The sequence below is a fragment of the Doryrhamphus excisus genome, linkage group LG17 (assembly GCF_037039965.1).
Source record: "Doryrhamphus excisus strain RoL-2023G ecotype Guam linkage group LG17, RoL_Dexc_Guam_v1.1, whole genome shotgun sequence".
NCBI classification, from domain to species: Eukaryota; Metazoa; Chordata; class Actinopteri; order Syngnathiformes; family Syngnathidae; genus Doryrhamphus; species Doryrhamphus excisus.
In genome coordinates, this window is record NC_136373.1 from 1,284,070 (window position 1) to 1,302,747 (window position 18,678).

At 40.7% G+C, this 18,678-nt stretch overlaps 4 protein-coding genes and 1 non-coding gene across 6 annotated transcripts; 4 read left to right on the top strand and 1 right to left on the bottom strand.

Annotated features, from left to right (window-relative positions):
- The first annotated feature begins 3,084 nt into the window (after nucleotides 1–3,084).
- fkbpl (FKBP prolyl isomerase like) lies at nucleotides 3,085–7,071 on the top strand. Of its 2 annotated transcripts, none has more exons than XM_058083763.2 (4): nucleotides 3,085–3,196; nucleotides 4,127–4,292; nucleotides 4,372–4,643; nucleotides 4,932–7,071. In XM_058083763.2, exons 2-4 carry the CDS (start codon nucleotides 4,157–4,159, stop codon nucleotides 5,574–5,576), a joined length of 1,053 nt encoding a protein of 350 aa, XP_057939746.2. In that variant the 5' UTR covers nucleotides 3,085–3,196; nucleotides 4,127–4,156; the 3' UTR covers nucleotides 5,577–7,071. The 2 variants fall into 2 exon arrangements, with proteins under 2 accessions (XP_057939746.2, XP_057939747.2); XM_058083764.2 differs by lacking the exon at nucleotides 3,085–3,196 and adding an exon at nucleotides 3,917–3,951.
- ebp (EBP cholestenol delta-isomerase) lies at nucleotides 5,705–8,283 on the bottom strand. Its single transcript, XM_058083794.2, has 5 exons — nucleotides 8,167–8,283; nucleotides 7,755–8,049; nucleotides 6,728–6,764; nucleotides 6,517–6,647; nucleotides 5,705–6,436 (listed from the first exon to the last, which is right to left on the bottom strand). The coding sequence occupies exons 2-5, from the start codon at nucleotides 8,044–8,046 to the stop codon at nucleotides 6,222–6,224; spliced, it is 675 nt and encodes a 224-aa protein (XP_057939777.2). The 5' UTR covers nucleotides 8,047–8,049; nucleotides 8,167–8,283; the 3' UTR covers nucleotides 5,705–6,221.
- A 484-nt stretch (nucleotides 8,284–8,767) lies between these two features.
- On the top strand, nucleotides 8,768–8,839 carry trnae-uuc (transfer RNA glutamic acid (anticodon UUC)). The gene has a single exon. It is a non-coding gene; the product is annotated as a tRNA-Glu (tRNA).
- A 530-nt stretch (nucleotides 8,840–9,369) lies between these two features.
- On the top strand, nucleotides 9,370–11,766 carry vma22 (vacuolar ATPase assembly factor VMA22). Its single transcript, XM_058083795.2, has 5 exons — nucleotides 9,370–9,598; nucleotides 10,016–10,119; nucleotides 10,206–10,315; nucleotides 10,476–10,667; nucleotides 10,797–11,766. Exons 1-5 carry the CDS (start codon nucleotides 9,458–9,460, stop codon nucleotides 10,913–10,915), a joined length of 666 nt encoding a protein of 221 aa, XP_057939778.2. The 5' UTR covers nucleotides 9,370–9,457; the 3' UTR covers nucleotides 10,916–11,766.
- Nucleotides 11,767–12,086: 320 nt separating this feature from the next.
- LOC131136635 (zinc finger BED domain-containing protein 4) lies at nucleotides 12,087–18,278 on the top strand. Its single transcript, XM_058083731.2, has 5 exons — nucleotides 12,087–12,570; nucleotides 12,647–12,916; nucleotides 14,497–14,756; nucleotides 16,054–16,606; nucleotides 16,751–18,278. Exons 1-5 carry the CDS (start codon nucleotides 12,421–12,423, stop codon nucleotides 17,576–17,578), a joined length of 2,061 nt encoding a protein of 686 aa, XP_057939714.2. The 5' UTR covers nucleotides 12,087–12,420; the 3' UTR covers nucleotides 17,579–18,278.
- Nucleotides 18,279–18,678: the final 400 nt, after the last annotated feature.

The window sequence follows — 18,678 nt, forward strand, 5'->3', positions numbered from 1 at the left end:
ACCCCCCACTACCCTCGAATGAATGAATGAACTTTACATCAATATTTGTGGAAAGCGGCAGTAAGAAGAAAACAATTCTTAGATTTTTTTTTTGTTTGAACAAACAAACAAAAAAAAGACAACACGGTCCGATATCACATACAGTTGATTTTTGTCAAATATTTGCATTTAACTGCGAAAAAAAATTGAGCTGCTATTTACGAGCTGTCAAAGTGATAACCATGGCATCGAACTAGCAAAAGAAATATTTTCAACACATATTGTGTAAAACTATGCTAGGAACAACATCAAATCAAACGCACTAAATCAGTGAAGTTTGGAAAAAGTCAGGAAATAAATTTATGAAATAAGTATTAACCAAATAACCCTCGCTGGGATCTTCACTGAGTAAATTAAACAGACTATTTACTGCAGAGGTGCAGAATCTGGAAGATCTAGAAAGCTTTCTGTGCTGGTTATTGTGTGTAGCTGCTCTATAGGAGTCTGGAACTCAATCCAAAGTGCTATAAATTAGCAAAATAGCTCCCCTTTACGAATGTAAGCATTTTTGGACGTTTTTTTTTAGGGTTTTATAGTCTAAATAAGTGAGTCTGTTGTTAGCCGATTCATGCTAACTGTGTTTTGGTGTTTTTTCTGTGTTTGTTTGGCCCCTAAAAGGTTCCGCAGAGGCTCATTAATTTCCAAAAAGTAAACAAATTAACAGAATTTTACACAAAGCAGCATCCAGATTACAGTTTTTGCACATCTTTAGCAAAGATTGGCATTCAGGAACACAAAGCTTCTGTTTCCTTCTGCTCAATGTCAACACTTATGCACCATACAAGAGTCGGAAGAGCCAGATCGTTGCGAACGACCCATCAGTATTAGGTGTGAGTGTTTGAGGAGAAGCGTATCCAGATGTGCGTTTGCTTGCATGCGTGTGGACGACCTAATGGCCCACAGTAACTCTCTCTGTGTGATTACACAACGAGCAAGGCAGCGGAAAAGAAAGAACACATGAAAGCTGTGTCTAAAGTACTAAGTCCTGCCGTCTCACAGGAAGACCCCATTACTGCGTGTGCTACGATAAAAACTGTCCCCTGATCTGCCCTGTGGCACTGATCGCCATCTCCTCCCCTCAATGGATTCTTACTCAGGCTGTGCGGGTCCGACTTCTTAAGTGGCCCCCAGAGAAACAACATAATGGAGTTAAGGACCAGGCTTATGCTCCAAATAAAACTAATTTACTGTGACTTCATGCAAGATGCCCCGTGTTGCTGGTGGGCACAGACATATTAACATTCTTCATTAAGTCTGTCCACTAATGGCAAAATGATGCCACTCTTTACGAAGATGTGTGAGATCCAAAGAAAAAGCAAATCAAGCCAATTTATATGGTCAGGAACCAATCATGAGCGATGATAAAACTCACAACAAGCCTGTCAACCCATTTGAATTCATTACACAATATAATAGATATAATATAATATAATAGAACACAAAACTCATCACACAGCAATTTAACACTCAAAGGGTATACCCAATAAATATACAAACATGTACCAATTTGAGTTTAAATAAAAAAAAACCTTTTAGTTTTTTCCATTATGCATTTTGTCTGACATTTGAGCCAGGGGAGTCCGAATCCCAGAGGGAGGCTGACGTCATTGCAACGCCCCAATGAATGTGTTCCTCAGATGCAATGCATAATGGCAAAAATGTTATCGTGCTGTTTTTTTTTTTTTTTTTCAATTTTCAAATTTGTATTTGTACATGTTTGTATATTTCTCAGATGTACCTTTTGAGTGTTAAGTTGCTGTGTGATGAGTTTAGTTGAGTTATTGTTATACTGTTACTGTTCAAATCAAATTGAAATTTGGAGATAAAAATGAAGAAAAAAAACATAGTTTGTCAGTAAAGTCTAATAATATTGGAAAACCTGATGCGGCCCAGTCTCACCCAGACCCGAGCTCCAGTGGCCCCTAAGTAAATTGAGTTTGAGACCCCTGATTTAGACAATTAGTTGTAGTTGTAGCCATAAATTAGTAAACCATAGGGAAAAATACAGTGTAATTCATGGCATTTCTAATACTGATATGTAATATTTATACTTTACATTTAGCATTAAGATTTTGATCATACTTTGGAAGCAACTGGCAGTCTGTTGTCTGTTTCTCAGGGACTAAATGGTTAAGGTGTACGACACACACACACACAACCAGTGGCGTTCACTGAGGCATAAACACCATGTAGCGTAGGACAATCTGTTTATGAGTGCGTCTCGGCTTGGCCAGGGTTTGCACCGTGTGTGTGTGTGTGTGTGTGTGTGTGTGCGTTAGAAAGTGTGATAGACTGATTACAGACGAGCTAAGTGATGCTTTCATGAGCAAACTAGCCTCGTCTGAATTTGGGTTTTTATTAAGGAAGTATATTATCATTGCTTGATTTATTGGCTTATAAAATAGCAAGCATGTGAATGACTTTGCCGTACCAAAATTGATTGATTGATTGTTTGTACGTGCCACATGTACAAACACACACACACACACACACACACCTGAGAGGTCTGATAGACCTAATAGTTTCCAGTGCACAGAAGATAAAGGCCTAACTCATACTGACAGCACAGATTAACACACAGGCCTTAAACATGAGTGGTCCCGGTCAAAGGTCAATAAACATTCACGCACACACACAAACATGTACGCACACACAAGGGTAGTGTGTGTGTGTCGCTAAGGATACTCTGTACACTGAAATGATTTCAGTTCTGTGTTGTCTTGTATTTGGTATCCAAATATTTATTTAATTTGTCCAGGTACCTACAACAGACACTACTATTATAATGTCCTTCAGCTAAGGAGTGGAGCACACAAGTTTAATTTGTTTTGGTTGTGTGGGCTTTGAAACTTATAAGAAATTTAATTGCAACTTTTCTTTGTTTCATTCTCTGGTCCACCTTTTCCCTTGTGTACAATGTCCCACTCATTCTGGTGTTTGTCGCCATCTGCTGGATAAAAAAGAGCGGTACACGTATGGTCTGTCCAAGCGGAACTGCAGTCGAATCCCCAACCTCTAGATGGCAGTATTTCGCAGTGTAACAGTCACCGTGAAAACCAGCGAGGGAGAAGTGACAACAACAGAAGAAGATCAGATGTATATGGTTGGTAAGCTAGCTAGCTAACTAATTAGCTAACTAATTCGTCCGTTGGATGAGGTAAGACATTCCTTAATTATAGATTGTTTCTAAATCCGGGTTCTGCATCCTAAAAGTGCGCATTTGTAGGCTTCGTGACGTCAATTTGCTGCGCGAAGGCTGTCGGAATTAAGAAAGTCCAAATGTGCCGACAAATGTGTCCTTCTTCTCCATTGAGAAGAAGCCTGCATTGAAATTATCCTTCGTGGCTCATCATATCCCAAATTCTTCCTTTAAGGTTTTTTTTTTTTTAATTCAACATTGCTGTGAAAAGCGGAGAGAAGTAGAGAAGAGCGTATTGATGAATGGATGGTATTTGTGTACATCACGTACATGTTTTATTGGCAAATTCTGTCGATTTTTATGGATGTAAAACTTAAAAACATATGTGTTGCTGCTGATTAGTGTTTCAGAATTAAAGTTTGTTTGTTTCCTGATTACGGAGTCGCCACAGCGGATCTTAGTAGTAGTAGTAGATCTTAGTAGTAGTAATAACGAAATAAAGGAGCTATTAATTTTACTACTGTTTAATATATCACGTTTAGTTGTGAGCTGGAGATAAATCTGTAGAATTATAACATTTCTTCTCTCTTTTGTAAAACCTAATTTAAAAAAAACGAATAACTGTTACTGTCGCAGACATTTTGTCATGACGTCAAGGTAAACATTAGACCACGTGACACAACCAGGAAGTGTGAGGAAAGCTAGACCGTCTGAATTCACAAGGCTGGTTAAACCACGGATTCAAACACAGGCACTCAACACTTTTTAACGAGGTACATTTTTTTTATATTTGTTGATTAATTCTATTTAATTTAAGTCTCCAGACTTGCTACACTTAGCATTGAACAAGCAACAAAAAAAAGAAGTATTTTATATTAAAAACTTTGACTAATATATACAATGTTTATGTTATGTCATGTCATGTTTTCTATGACTTTCCTTCTTTAGAGTCTCTGCTGGCCTCTCCTCGCTGAAGATATGGATTCAGTTAATGGTGATCATGATGGCGGTGAGACCACCTCTTGGGTGACGGTGTGTCCCAGAGGCCTCTGGACGGTCCAGAAGAAGCTAACCCATTCTGGAAGTCAACACATTTATTCTAATAACGGAGAAGGTGCCCATATGATGTTCTTGTGGTATGATTTCTTCCTGTTACTCTCCATTTTCACCTTTTGTGTTGGTGTCTGTTCTAGTGTTGTCATCGGGCGACAAACCAAGATTGGGTTCCGTGTGCCACGTCCGCGTGAACCTCAAAGCCAACATGGATGATGCAGGAACATTTGGAAAACGATCTGAGACCAGTCAAGGACACCGACTTGATGCTCCAGGAGCAAAGTGTCCAAGGTGTCGGGACTCTGTGCTGCAGGTCCCACTGGGTGACTGGACCACACTACGACTCGGGGAGGGTCATTGTGATGTCACAGAATCCTGTTTGGAGGGGATGAGCGCTGGGGAGACATGTGAGGTACGGATACTGGAAAAAAAACATTCCCATGCTGCACTGTAATCACCAAGCGACCAATGTTTGGCACATCATGGCAAAGGAAGTTGGGATCGAACATCTTACATTCATGATTGTATTATTTGGTCATTGTTTACAATGTTAAGCATTTTACCGACTCAGCTCAAATAAGAAAAACAGCATCCGTAATTTTCATCATCAACTGTCATGAAGTTTAACTGTCATAAAACATTTCACGTACAACGTGAGAAGGCACCATCATCGTTCTGATCATTGTGTTGTGCTTCTCAGATACGTCTCACTCCGGTAAAAGGAGCGGATATTTCAAACTCTCAGCCTGTGGAGGAAATATGTGCCACAGTGGAGCTCCGAGCTTTCACATCAGGAAAGGAGTCCTGGGAGATGTCACCTGATGAAAAATGGCAGTGGGTGAGGTCCCACAAGGACAGAGGCGGGGAGAGATTCAGAAGTGGAGACGTGTGGGGAGCGGCGGACAGCTACAGTCGAGCCCTCAAGCTCGTCATCGCCCTCCGCGGATGCGAGGTGGATCGAGAAGAGCGAGACGTAGAAGAGCAAAGAGTCACGTACACTGAAGATGAAACACGCTTTCCGACAGTTAACCAACTCCAAAGTTTAAAAGCCGAACTTCACTCCAACTTGTCGTTGTGTCAGCTCAAACTGAAACAGCCAGAGCGGGCCAAGGAAAGCGCTGCTAAGGCGACGCGGCTGGAACCAGGCGGGGCCAAAGCGTGGTACCGACTAGGACAAGCCTGCCAGATGGTGAATGAGCTTGAGGAGGCCCGGCTGGCGTTCAGAGAACTGCTGAAGCTGCAGCCAGAATCCACTGCCGCTGTGAAGGCGCTTAAAGAAATTGCTAGTAAAGAGAAACAGACAAACACAGAGTTTGGAAAGAGGCTAAGTAAAATGTTTAGCTAGAGATTATCAAGCAGAAATGGGCCGTTTGGAAGACAGGATATAAAAGTTCATTTTGAGTAGAATTAAAATCGGTTCATACTTTTTTAATAAAACTGTATATCTCAAAATGTATATTAACAGTGCATGTTACGAATAGTACTTTGCACTTGACTAGTATTGCAATATGCAAGAATGACAAATCATATTGTAGTTACAAAAATGTTTATTTTGGTATCAATCAACAATGATACTGCCACATCCATCCATTTCTATGCTGCTTATCCTCATTAGGGTGGCGGGGCTATGCTGGAGCCTATCCCAGCTATAGACAAACAACCATTCGCACTCACATTTGTACCTATGGGAAATTTGGAGTCACCAATTAACCTAACATGCATGTTTTTTTTAAATGTAGGAAGAAACCGGAGTACCCAGAGAAAAGCGATTCACGCACAGGGAGAACATGCAGATTCCACACACATAATTAATTTTATTAATTATATTTTATATAATATATATTATATAATATTTATATTAATATTATATAATATATAATTAATATTATATAATATATTTATATTGTGAAATAATTAATTAATTATTTTATAATTATAATTAATCCAGTCTCTTGCATAGCATCAGTCTGCCCTTCAATCACATGCCCTCCTAATGTTTCTTCTGCTTTTTAATCCCATCTGTATGTCTCTGAGCTGCTGTCAGTTGTCTCCATGCGTCCACAATGAGCGCCAGCGGTATAATTATCCACAAAAAGTTCAGAAACACAAAGTAGAACCAGAAGTAGACGGGGTGTCCGAGCTCGCTGTGAGAGTAGCCTTCTCTGTGCTCTATGAAGAAATACAGCACCGCTCCGTACAGCTGACCTGGAATTGGATTACAGTGCGTATTAATACGTTGTTGCAATATAATGTAAACAATTCACCACAAATTGCACCATTCTTACCAAGTGAAAGTACGAGCTGCAAGACGTATCTGTAGGGCTTGTTAGTTAAGAAGGCAAACACGGCCCAAAAGCTGAACGGTCCCCATAACCATGCAGTCACAGTCTCCATACAAATTGTGAAGTTATCACCTCTAGACACAAAAGAAACATTCTTAGAACATAATTTGGCAATAATTCCAGCTATATTAGTACTGTGTGTAAATATACTCACATTACATATCGACTGTCGCCTTTGGAGTACTCTTTCCCTGAGAGAGAGGTGAAATAGATAATGATAGTAGCGAAATTGAATGTTCATATGTGCATATTGTTTTGGTTGTATACAGTGTAGAACAGGGGTGGGCAAACTACGGCCCGGGGGCCACATCCGGCCCGCCAAGTGTTTGAATACGGCCCGCCCAATCTTTCCAAAGTATTTCATTTAAACTCACCATACAACCTGGCATCATGGCCTGAGCCAACCTTTTGATGGTTTTATCAATTTCGTTTTTTGACATGGTCTGTTGTTTACAAAGTGCTCCTGAAAAAAGGGACACAAGCACATAATAATAATAATTATTATTATTATTAGATTATTAGATTATTATAATTATTATATTAATGCTAATTATTATATTAATTATATATAATATTGTTATATTTGCATATTTTACATAATAATAATATTATTATTATTTTAATTTTATTGTAATTATAATATTTTATTATTTTTAAAATATTTAAATATAAATATAAAATAATAAATAATAATAGCAGATTGCATGACAATTTTACAGATACAATAATACCAGGTGGACTGTTACGTGTAAAATATATAGTCTGCCCCTCCCCCCCCCCCCCCCCGTAAATTTTGTCATATCAATGCGGCCCGCGAGTCAAAAAGTTTGCCACCCCTGGTGTAGAAAATCCTATCTTACAGTCAGTAATTTGCCGGAAATGGAACATTTTTTTAACCATATTTTAAGAAAGTGCTGCCATATGTTCGGTTGAAGTTATTTCTTCCCAGATGTTTTTTTCAGCAGCCCCAGAAAGCTTGTTCGCATATAGTATGTACTGGAAATGACATTTTCCTCCCTGAAATTGTGCATGTCACTTGCTTCATGAAACATCTGTAATTTTTTATTATTTATTTTTTATTATTTTTTTATTTAATTTTTAAATTTAATTTAAATTAAATTTAAATAATTTAAAATTATTTAATTTTTTAAAGTTATTTTTATTTATCTGACAATACTCACACAATTGTGACAGAAAGCTCTGGTCTCCTGGAATGACATCATAGTAGAGTGAGAACCAGCCCTCGATGACACTGTGGATAAAACCACAAACAGCAAACCAGCACACAGCCAGACGCCTGCATGCCCCCAGCCGGCCGGTGATCATCCAAGTCACTAGAAGAAAGACTCCGGACACAGAAAAGAGAAACGCCAGGATCTCTGCCATGGATCGATCATTGGCCACATAGGAAGGGATCACAAGAGACCTGGGCCAGTAGGGGTGCAGAGATCTGGATGCTGAGGTAGCGTCCATCGCCTAAAGCAAAAATACATTGAGATTGCATCTGGATTATAACTTCATAAAGTACAAATGTACTTTTGAGGTCATGAGCAAATTAAGATTTGCATAATTACAAAGTGCATATTTTCTTACCAGTGATAAACAGCAAAATCCTCAATTTAAGTTCTCATAAAGAAAATGCAACTACTATAAAACAACTGCTGGCGGCCGACGTAATATATTAACATGTGAAAAAATCTCGAACACGGAACTCGCATGGCTGACCAATCAGACTATTCCATTTTTTCAGCCACCCAGCACGTGATTTCCTACAGTCTCGATGATTGGCTCATTCTCTCGGAACATGTACGTCATGATAGAACATGCCAATGAAAATTTATGTTTCAGCACAACTCACCACCAATGACTCAACAATTGATTGGACTGTAGTTGAACCACAAATGGTTCAACTACGAAACTGTAATACCATTTGGCGCAGAACGTCCGCCATGATGGTGAGCAAGAGAGTTTTTTGGGGTGAGCCTTCCTCATACTTCCTGGTTGTGTCACGTGGTCTCGTGTTTACCCTGACGTCCTTACAAGAATGACATCTACCTTCAATCGCGACAGTAATATAACTAAAGTGAAGGCGATTTATCTCCAGTTCACAATGAATGCCCTTAGAATGACAGGCACATTCTCACGTTTGAGAATGTGAGTTATATAACTTTCGCGCGTTGCCTAGCAGCACAGGTCCCATATGGTCTAGCGGTTAGGATTCCTGGTTTTCACCCAGGCGGCCCGGGTTCGACTCCCGGTATGGGAACTACTTGTTTTTCATCAGTGATTGTTAATTTTGTTAAATTACCATTAAAGGCGACTTGCTTGCAGTTCCTACCAAAACAAGTACATATGTGACCGTCAAATCTGTAAGTAAAACCTAAAAAACTTATTTCGGATTCTTTTTATATTAATACGTTTTTAATGGGTTTTTACAAGTTGCTCATTAAGATGACAACAAGAAAAAGAAGAATAATTTACTTTGTAACATAATCTATTTAAATTGTTTCAAATACTTGTTAGTCCGTTTAAATGTCTATTTTATTAACGAAAACACTTGCATGCCCTCGGGGTGATAAATACATTTAATGTATTTATAATACAGTTCAATGGAGAAACATTTATGTTCATTTTGTGTTATAATTTCCTTTTTATTTTTCATCATGACAAATGAGCTGCAACCGGAATTTGAGGTGCTGACCTGGGCTAAGACCTATAGGGGGCAGCAATACGCTGTCTAGTCGTCTAGTTTCCCGGAAATGAAAAAGACGAAGAAGAACCACTCGGGCACGTGATATAACATCACATGACACTTTGCGGAAGTTCTTAACACTGTGATAATCAGTCATCTGTCCGAGGACATTATCGTCGCTGTTAAAACAAAATGAAAGAGCACATTAAAAAAGAAGACATGTCTGGAGAAGATGAATGTTCTCTGTTGCTGGATGAAAAACTTCTGACTTTAATGGACCAGCTGGAATTACTGGAAGAAAAACGAGCTCGGTTGAATACACTCATCGAGCAGGTACGCCTATAGCTATTGTCTGAATACGTTGTTTTATTTTGTAAATATCTACAATTTTCGTAATGTCTTCGTTCATATGCCGTGTAAATGTATTATAAATGAATGAAATAGTATTACAATTCATTATGTGTCCATTTTGCGTTTTCGCATAGTTGGGTAAACGATTTGTCGTAGGGGGTGCAAATAAAAAAAAACGTGTGGTTACTGTACATTAGCTACTCACATTGAGAGAGTTATAAAATATAAAATATAAACCCCTATAAAATGTGTACCTTGCCGATTTGTGCGCATGCGCTAACATCAGCGTTAGGCATGAAATCAGTACCCTAACCATAACAGGTAAGTTTTCTGCAGTAGCTCAGGACTGTGAAACTTTAGGAATTACTGATGTAGCGTTTCTATCACCTTTCTCCGCAGGGATGGTTTTCCATTTCCAAGGCGCGATACTCCATGGGAAACAAACAAGTGTCAGCTCTTCAGTATGCAAGTGAGATGGAGTCGCTGGTTTGTGTCCATGTAAAGTGAGTCATTTGACCCGATTCACTGTTAATTCAATGGATGACTTTGACGTTGCTATTGGTAATGATGTGAAATTCTGTGTACACAGATCACTCAACAATGACAATATTGAGTTCTGCACTGTAAGAGAGTCACCGAATTATCATACTGAGTGTAAGAATGAGAAATCTGTTGAAGACGTTGGTCCACAAGACGAAGGTGGGTTTGTGTTATGGAAAAAAAGTCATCCTAACTAAGACAGAGAATGTCTGAAATAAGGAACTTGAGCAGTTAATGATACCATTGCAAAGGGATCAGACACACATCTACCACAGTACTTAACTATTCGTATTAGTACTGATTCCTTTTTTTCTTACAGGCATCAGAAGAAGAATAAAAACAAAAAAAGATAGCAGTGAAACCGAGTCAGTTGAAGAATTAAAGGGCAATAAAAAGCCTGAAGACATTCCAGCTCCAAAAAGTAAACAGAATCTTCAACAAAACCCGCTTAAATGGTTTGGAATTTTGGTGCCACAATCCCTGAAGCAAGCCCAGTCATCATTCAACCAAGGTGCCGTGTTTGATTTCTGAATAGCGGTTGTCTTATGAGAATTTATATTGTAGCAGAAATCACATCACATCTTTTTTTGCATGGTTACGTACTAATTAAGCCATTTTATTGTTTCTCCTTTTTTTATAGTAATAGAGCTGACTGCTGAGATTGCAAATCTTCAAGTCGCAATTTTAAACACCAGACAGGAGTTGAAGGACCACATTCCGGAGAAGGTTTCAGCATTCCCGTTGGAAAACACCACATAACAATGGATGCTAACAGCTGTATTTTTAAGGAGGCATGAATTGTTCAATTGTTTGTGATAGATTTAGTAGTCATACGGGTCCAAAGTAAACAAAAACACACACACACAAAAATCCTAAAGAACTACTGAACGTCAAATTTGATGCAATCTTGGAAATATGGGTCATTATTTTATTTTAAAAAATAATATACAGTTAGCAATCCCAAAGTAGTGAGCAGCGACCTGTCCCACTTTGTTCGATGGTCCTGAACACACCATTGTGTATGTGCTAACCTTCTCGCATGCTGCACATATAAACTACTGTATTTTTTTTACTGTTTTTTCCCATTAATATTTATTCTCAAATGCTGATACTATGTGGGAATACATAAAGGTAAGGTTTGATGATGTTACTAAGTACTAATGTGCATATTCTGTGTACATTGAACAGCAACCAGGCTCGATCTGGTGGGTCTGTATTGATTTTGTGGTTTTAATTTGATAAATATGATAAATAATGACATGATAAATAATGTACAAACTACTAGTTAATAATGGGGACCGCTGGTACCCTCAGTCTGGATGTTTTCCCTGTACATGCGTTTCTTTTGCTAGTAGGGAATCAGGAACTCCGGTACAAGCCATTGCTAGCAAGTAAACTTCTCACGCCCATATAAGGAAGCCCGCCCATTTGTGACCTCACAAAGGGGCAGTTTTACCACGCCTTTTGAAACCGGAGTGTTTTGAGCCATTCCAAACTTCTTTCAGGGCTCACTTCTAAATGCGTAAACTTCCTTATCTGAAATTTTGGCGTTGTTTAACATGAGAATACAAAATTCTAAATTACATTTGTAGGTTAGAAAAGTGGAAAAAGTGAAAAATAGGTCCACTTTAATAATGCTATTCTATAGCTAACCGATAATAAATAAACTTGTATGAATCAAATCTGATTCGGAAATCTACCCGGCTCTTATTTAGAATAATTATTAGCTAACTTTGTTATTTCGGCTACAATACAGTCGCGTCTGATAAATCTAAATGGTATTAACGATCACAAGCTGTAGATTGTTGCTAACCGGATGTATTAAACTGTGCTCCCATCCCGAGGAATGATAGCAGACATCGCTGGGTCGTGTCCAAACCGGAAATGAAACTCCCGTCCCTTGTGTGTACTTCCTGGTCCGATCATAATCCAGCCTGACTGACACACACACACACGAGCACACACGAGCACACAATACAGCCGTCCTCCTCGGTCCGACCCGCTCGTCTTCCCGATGTTAGCCGACATCCGTGTTCGGCGTTTAAGCGACACACAAAGCCCGTCGGGAACCGTCCATTGACGTCCATTTGTGGCATCCAGCACCAAGCAGCCCTTGTGGTTGTGTGCCCGGGGGGGACCGCGAAGTAAACATCCCAGTTTGCGTCCATGAGAGGCGGCGAGGAGGGCTCGCTATCTCATCACCATCACCAACACCGTCATCACCATCATCATCGCAGTCGACGTTGATCCGGGATCCGGTGCCCATGGCGTCTGCTTCGAAGGTGTCTATTTTGGATTACTTTAATATTGTCTTTGAGGGCGAAAATGGCAAAATCGAGTCCAACTGCAAAGCGTGTGGGACCAGAATCCAGGCGAAGCGCAGCGTCACCTCCAACTTCGTAACACATCTGAAGGTAATTCCCAAATGGATCGGAAATAATGATGTATTGTTTAGAATATCACACTAACCACAATCTTTCTATCTCTCAGCGCAAGCATCAGGCCATGTATGATGACTTTGTGAAAAGGAAAGACATGAAAAGAGAAGGTTACTCCTCGGGTTCCATGAACACTCTGACAACCAATGGAGGGAACGCCCGCTACACCCACACCATGGGTGCGGGGATGGCAGGAAGAGGTGCAACCGGAGGGATGGCAGCCGTGGATGGAGGAGCAGCAGCAGCAGCAGTAGCAGCAGCAGTAGTAGTAGGAGGAGGAGGAGGAGGAGTGAGCAGGTTCGACAAGCATGACCCACGTCAGGTGTGTTATGATCCATCATCACATGTGCTAGACCTGGATAGGATGTGTATGGCCCTTTAAGACTAAAGATGGCTGCAATTCAACTAAAAAATAGTTCAATATTTCAATGTTTTACACTGTAATATTGCACCAACCACAACACTACAGTGCAAAAATAACTAGTGGCTAGTAATGAAACTACAGAAAAAGTTGCTATCTAGCAATTGCACAGATTTTTTGCTTTTTTGCGGAGTTCATTGGACTCAACAGTGGCGGGAATGAACCTATGGTATATTATATTCACTATATACCCAAAAGTATTAAGGCTTTTTGTTGTGTTTTGACTTATTTTCCAGAGGACAGACTATTGGCTGACTATTCATTCATTCATTCATTTTCTACCACTTTTCCTCACAAAAGTCGCAGGCGTTGCTGGAGCCTATCCCAGCTGTCTTATTCAGTAAACAAAAAAAAATCATAGTTTAATGTGGTCTGGTTATTAAAGAGCTCCTGAAAAAAGGGAAATGAAAACATATAGCTGATAGAATGACACTTAAAATTAGACAAATAATTACAAGGCGGACTGTCAGCCAATCACAGGGCACATATAGTAAAATAAAATAAGTAGCCAAAAAGTTACCACTTCCACACAAAATAGGAGAACGCATTCATTCATTTTCTACTGCTTTTCCTCACAAGGGCCGCGGGGGAGCTGGAGCCAGTCGGTGGCCAGCCAATCACAGGGCACATACAGACAAACAACCATTCACACTCACATTCATACCTATGGACAATTTGGAGTCGCTAATTAACCTAGCATGTTTTTGGAATGTGGGAGGAAACCGAAGTACCCGGAGAAAACCCACACATGCACGGGGAGAACATGAAAACTCCACAAAGAGATGGCCTAGAATGGAATTGAACTCGGGTCTCCTGGCTGTGTGGCGTGCGCGCGAACTACTCGACCATCGTGCAACTTGCCATGCAATATTTTTGCTGAATTGTTTTAATTATTTTAATAATATAAATAATGGGCCAATCACAGGGCAAACAACCATTCACACTCATTCGCCAATTAACCTAGCATGTTTTTGGAATGTGGGAGGAAACCGGAGTACCCGGAGAAAACCCACGCATGCACGGGGAGAACATGCAAACTCCACACAGACATGGCCGAGAATGGAATTGAACTCGGGTCTCCTGGCTGTGTGGCGTGCGCGCTAACCGCTCGACCATCGTGCAGCCATGGAGGAACTTGCCATGCAATATTTTGCTGAATTATTTTAATAATATAAAAATATTATAATATAGTAATATAAATAATCAGCCAATCACAGGGCAAACAACCATTCACACTCATTCGCCAAGTAACCTAGCATGTTTTTGGAATGTGGGAGGAAACCGGAGTACCCGTAGAAAACCCACGCATGCACGGGGAGAACATGCAAACTCCACACAGAGATGGCCGAGGGTGGAATTGAACCCTGGTCTCCTATATACGCTGACTAATGTAATGTAATAGTTAAAATTTTGTGGTACCGTCCTATAAGAAAGTATAATAAAAATGTCTGTAACTGACCTTCATCACATGGCTGCCGTAGGTTTTGATCAGCGAGGCCATCACCAAGATGATCGTTAATGATCTGCAGCCAGTTTCCATGGTGGAAAATCCTGGTTTCCGAGCCCTGATTCGGCTCCTGGAGCCCCGCTACAGCCCGGACTCGCAGCACTACATCCAGAGCCATCTCCTCCCAACCTACACCTACCAGGCCCAGGTGACCATCCGCCAAGCTCTGGCCTCAGCGCATGCCCTCAGTCTCAGCTTGGATGTTTGGAGGATCTCATCTGGAGCTACGCTAGGGTAAGGATGTAAAAAAATATACTTAAAACCAAAAACTGCTGTATTTTTTATGCTTTTCTGCAGCCTGAAATATAAATATCTTTTTTTTGGGGGGGTGACCCTTTAAGCATCAAGCAGTATTTACCTATAATAATAATAACAATAATATTTATTTTTTAATGAATTATTAACAACAATAATACTTATTATTGTTATTATTGTCATTATTTTTATTAATATATTGATGAACTTTGCTTTTCTTGCATTATTTTCCACACAGTACTAGAAGTTGCATTAACAGAAGTATTTTATTTATTATCGGTTAGCTTCAATAGAACATATTTATTAAAGGGGACCTCTTGTACTTTTTCCACTTTTCTGACCTACAATTGTAGGTTAGAATGTTGTATTTTCATGTTAAACGACGCCAAAGTGTCCGATAATGAGGTTTGCGTATTTGGAAGTGAGCCCTGAAAGAAATTTGGGATGGCTCAAAAACGCTCGTTTTCAAAAGGCGTGGTAAAACTGGCCCTTTGTGATGTCACAGAGGGGCGGACTTCCTTATGGTTCCCTATGGTTCCTAGTTAAGAAGCACTTTCGGGCGTGTGACCAATCACGGTAGAGTGGGTGGGAATAAATGAAAAAAAAACACTTTTTGGCAGGAAGCACAAATCACAGGAAATACAGCCGGAATAGTTTCAGATAGATAGAATATTTTCTGTGTGGGTTATTGTGTGTAGCTGCTCTATAGGAGACAATAACTCAATAAAAAAGGTTGGAAAAATAAGGTCCGCTTTAAACGATGCCAAAGTGTCAGATAATGAGGTTTGGGTCGGAAGCAGGAAGTCCATGGAAACACTGCAGAAAGAGGTGCAGAATCTGGAAGTTCTAGAAAACAGAATATGAGCATAATAGGTCCCCCAATGCATGATTTTATTTGATATTTATTTATTTGTTATTGATTAATGATAGATTAATTAATTTATTATTTATTATTTATTATTTATTATTTATTATTTATTATTTATTATTTATTATTTATTATTTATTATTTATTATTTATTATTTATTATTTATTATTTATTATTTATTTCATTTGTTCCCATCAATGTAAATGTAAAAACAAATGTAAAAAATATCATTTTAATGGTTTTCAATTGGTCATTATTTATCACAATTAATAAATGTGTTGGATTTTATGTCATTTTAGGCAAATTTAACGTAAATAAAAATTGAATTGCACAAAATGTCCAAAATGTCCAGCAGCGGTGATTTGGTTTCATTCAACGCTTACTTTCGCTCTCTCCCTGTCTTGTAGCTACCTCGCCGTCACTTGCCACTTCCTGTCATCGGAGTGGCAGATGCGGTCGGCTCTCCTGGCTTGCCTTCCTTTCGCCGGGGATCGCGTTCTCTCCGATTTCGATGAAGTGTGTCACTCTCACGGAGTATCTGGACGAGCCTTTCGTGTGGTCGCTGATCCTCTCCCGGGCACCACCGCAATGAAGCCATGCTGTCTTCCCGGTTTCTGTCAGGATGGCGATGAAGAAGATGATACAGAAAATGGAAAGGGAGACATCCGGAACGGCCATGCTGGTGGAGAAGAAGCGACGTGGGAGGACTCATGGGAGCAGGGTCTCGGTCTTAGTCGTGTGGACTGCTTCTCTCATTCTCTGGGACGCTGCGTCAGGGAAGGGTTGCAGGCTTGTCCGCAGCTTCATTCTGCGCTGGCGAGAGCTTGCCGCTTCTACAACTTCATCACCACTGTTGTTCCACCAGAGAAACTGAGCCAGGTGTTTGATGGTTCTGGGATGATGTTAGGAGGACAAGGACGAGCTTCTCCACCGGTACAAGACTGGGCTGCTCAACTGAAGGTATTATGATGTTACTAATCGCTTTTTATTTCATCTTCAGTTCAGTTTTAGGATTAGGTGCATCAATCTGATGTTCTTCTCAGAGCTGTGGTGACGTTGTGAGATATTGTTCTTTCAAATTTTTGTATTCATGTTGGGGTTCAGGCGCTGCGACGGCTGCTGGAGTCCATGGAGATCTTGGAGGAGATGAGCGGTCCAGGGGAAACGGTGCTGGGTGTTTCAGAACGAGCCCTGCTGAGGGAGCTCACTGACACTTTGGAGCCCTTCATGGAAGCCTGGGACATGGTGTCTGGGGAGCGACCTGCAGACGTGAACGCAGATAGACACGTCTCCATCAGTCTGGCTCTGCCATGTGTCTTGGGCTTACGTAAACATCTCTCTGAGACATCAACTCCACATTGCCCGTCTCTCTTAGCGAGCCTCAGCCAGGCCACAGAACGTCACCTGGCTCCTATCCTGGAGAACCCGCTCTACATCACTGCCACCACTCTGGACCCCCAGTTCAAGCTCACATGGAGCAGCAACCCGGATTGGCACAGACAAGTTCTTCTCGAGGAATTATCAAAACATTCCGCAGACTCCAACACGGATCGACATCCTCATTCCCACATATCTCCAGCACCGACGCCGTCGTCGGTGTCGTCTCTGACGCGGCCTTGCAAGCTCTTCTCCTTCATCAAGCAGAGACCCGTGAGTCAGGCCAAGAGCCTGGAGCAAGAGCTGGGCATCTACCTGCGTGAGGAACCTACAGATGAAGACGCTCTGCATTACTGGAGGCGGAAAAGCATTGACTTCCCAATCCTCTCCCAGGTGGCCAAGAGGGCGTTGACCGTACCTGCTTGCGGCACCGCCGTGGAAAGCATCTTCCACCACGCTGACCACTGCCTGCGGCCCGAGAGAGGCTGTGTCCTACCAAAGAACCTGGAGACGCTCGTATACCTCAAAGCCAACTACAGATTACTTTGGACATAGTCTTTTTTTTTTCCATGGAGCTTCTTCTCGCTACACTGAAGAACACGATTCATCTTCAAAGATGAGGCCTCGTTTATATTTTTGAGGCATTCAGTTGCAATGTTTTGGTTTATGAACGCCATCTGCATCTTCAAACCAAGAATAACATTGACAGGACATTTTTATTATGGTTTTTAAATGCCTTTAGCATATGGAAGAGCATCTCCAGTTAACTTTAAATTGTATTTAATTGACATGTACTTTCTATTCTACAGTGTACTACATCATTATACAAATACTTGGAGTGGAGTGGAGCATTAGCCGAAGAAGAAGTAATTGACATTCGGAGATACAGATGCAGAACAAAACATGGTGTGTCAGTAAGTAATGCCTGTGAATACTCTCATTCATTCAGGTATTCTCAGGGCATTTTTTTTGGCTGCTTGGTTACCCCAATGTCAAATTTGGTACATTCCTGCACCGGATTGTTGCAGTGAGGCCTGCTCGGATTAGAGGCGAAATGTCTTGGAAACCAACCTGAATGATCAAGTTGCAATTAATTGAATGCCCTGAGAAGTCAGTCAATAATGCTTCTATTCTACTAATAAAGTACTGGAATGTAGTATCTTTTAAAGTTGTACTATTTGGTACTTATTCCACTTTTTTGTTTTCCTTGTGCGTGCTGGATTCATTACAAAAATACTGTTTCTGAATAGGCGGCATGGTGGTGGAGTGGTTAGCGTGCAGACCTCACAGCTAGGAGCCAAGGGTTCAATTCCACCCTCGGCCATCTCTGTGTGTTTTTTTTTTTTTCCGGGTACTCCGGTTTCCTCCCACATTCCAAAAACATGCTAGGTTAATTAGCGACTCCAAATTGTCCATAGGTACGAATGTGAGTGTGAATGGTTGTTTGTCTATATGTGCCCTGTGATTAGCTGGCCACCAGTCCAGGGTGTACCCCGCCTCTCGCCGGAATAAGACAGCTAGGATAGGCTCCAGCACCCCCGCGACCCTTGTGAGGAAAAGTAGTAGAAAATGAATGAATGAATGCATTCTCCTATTTTGTGTGGAAGTGGTAACTTTATGGCTACTTATTTTGTCTTCCCCCACCCTCAGCCATC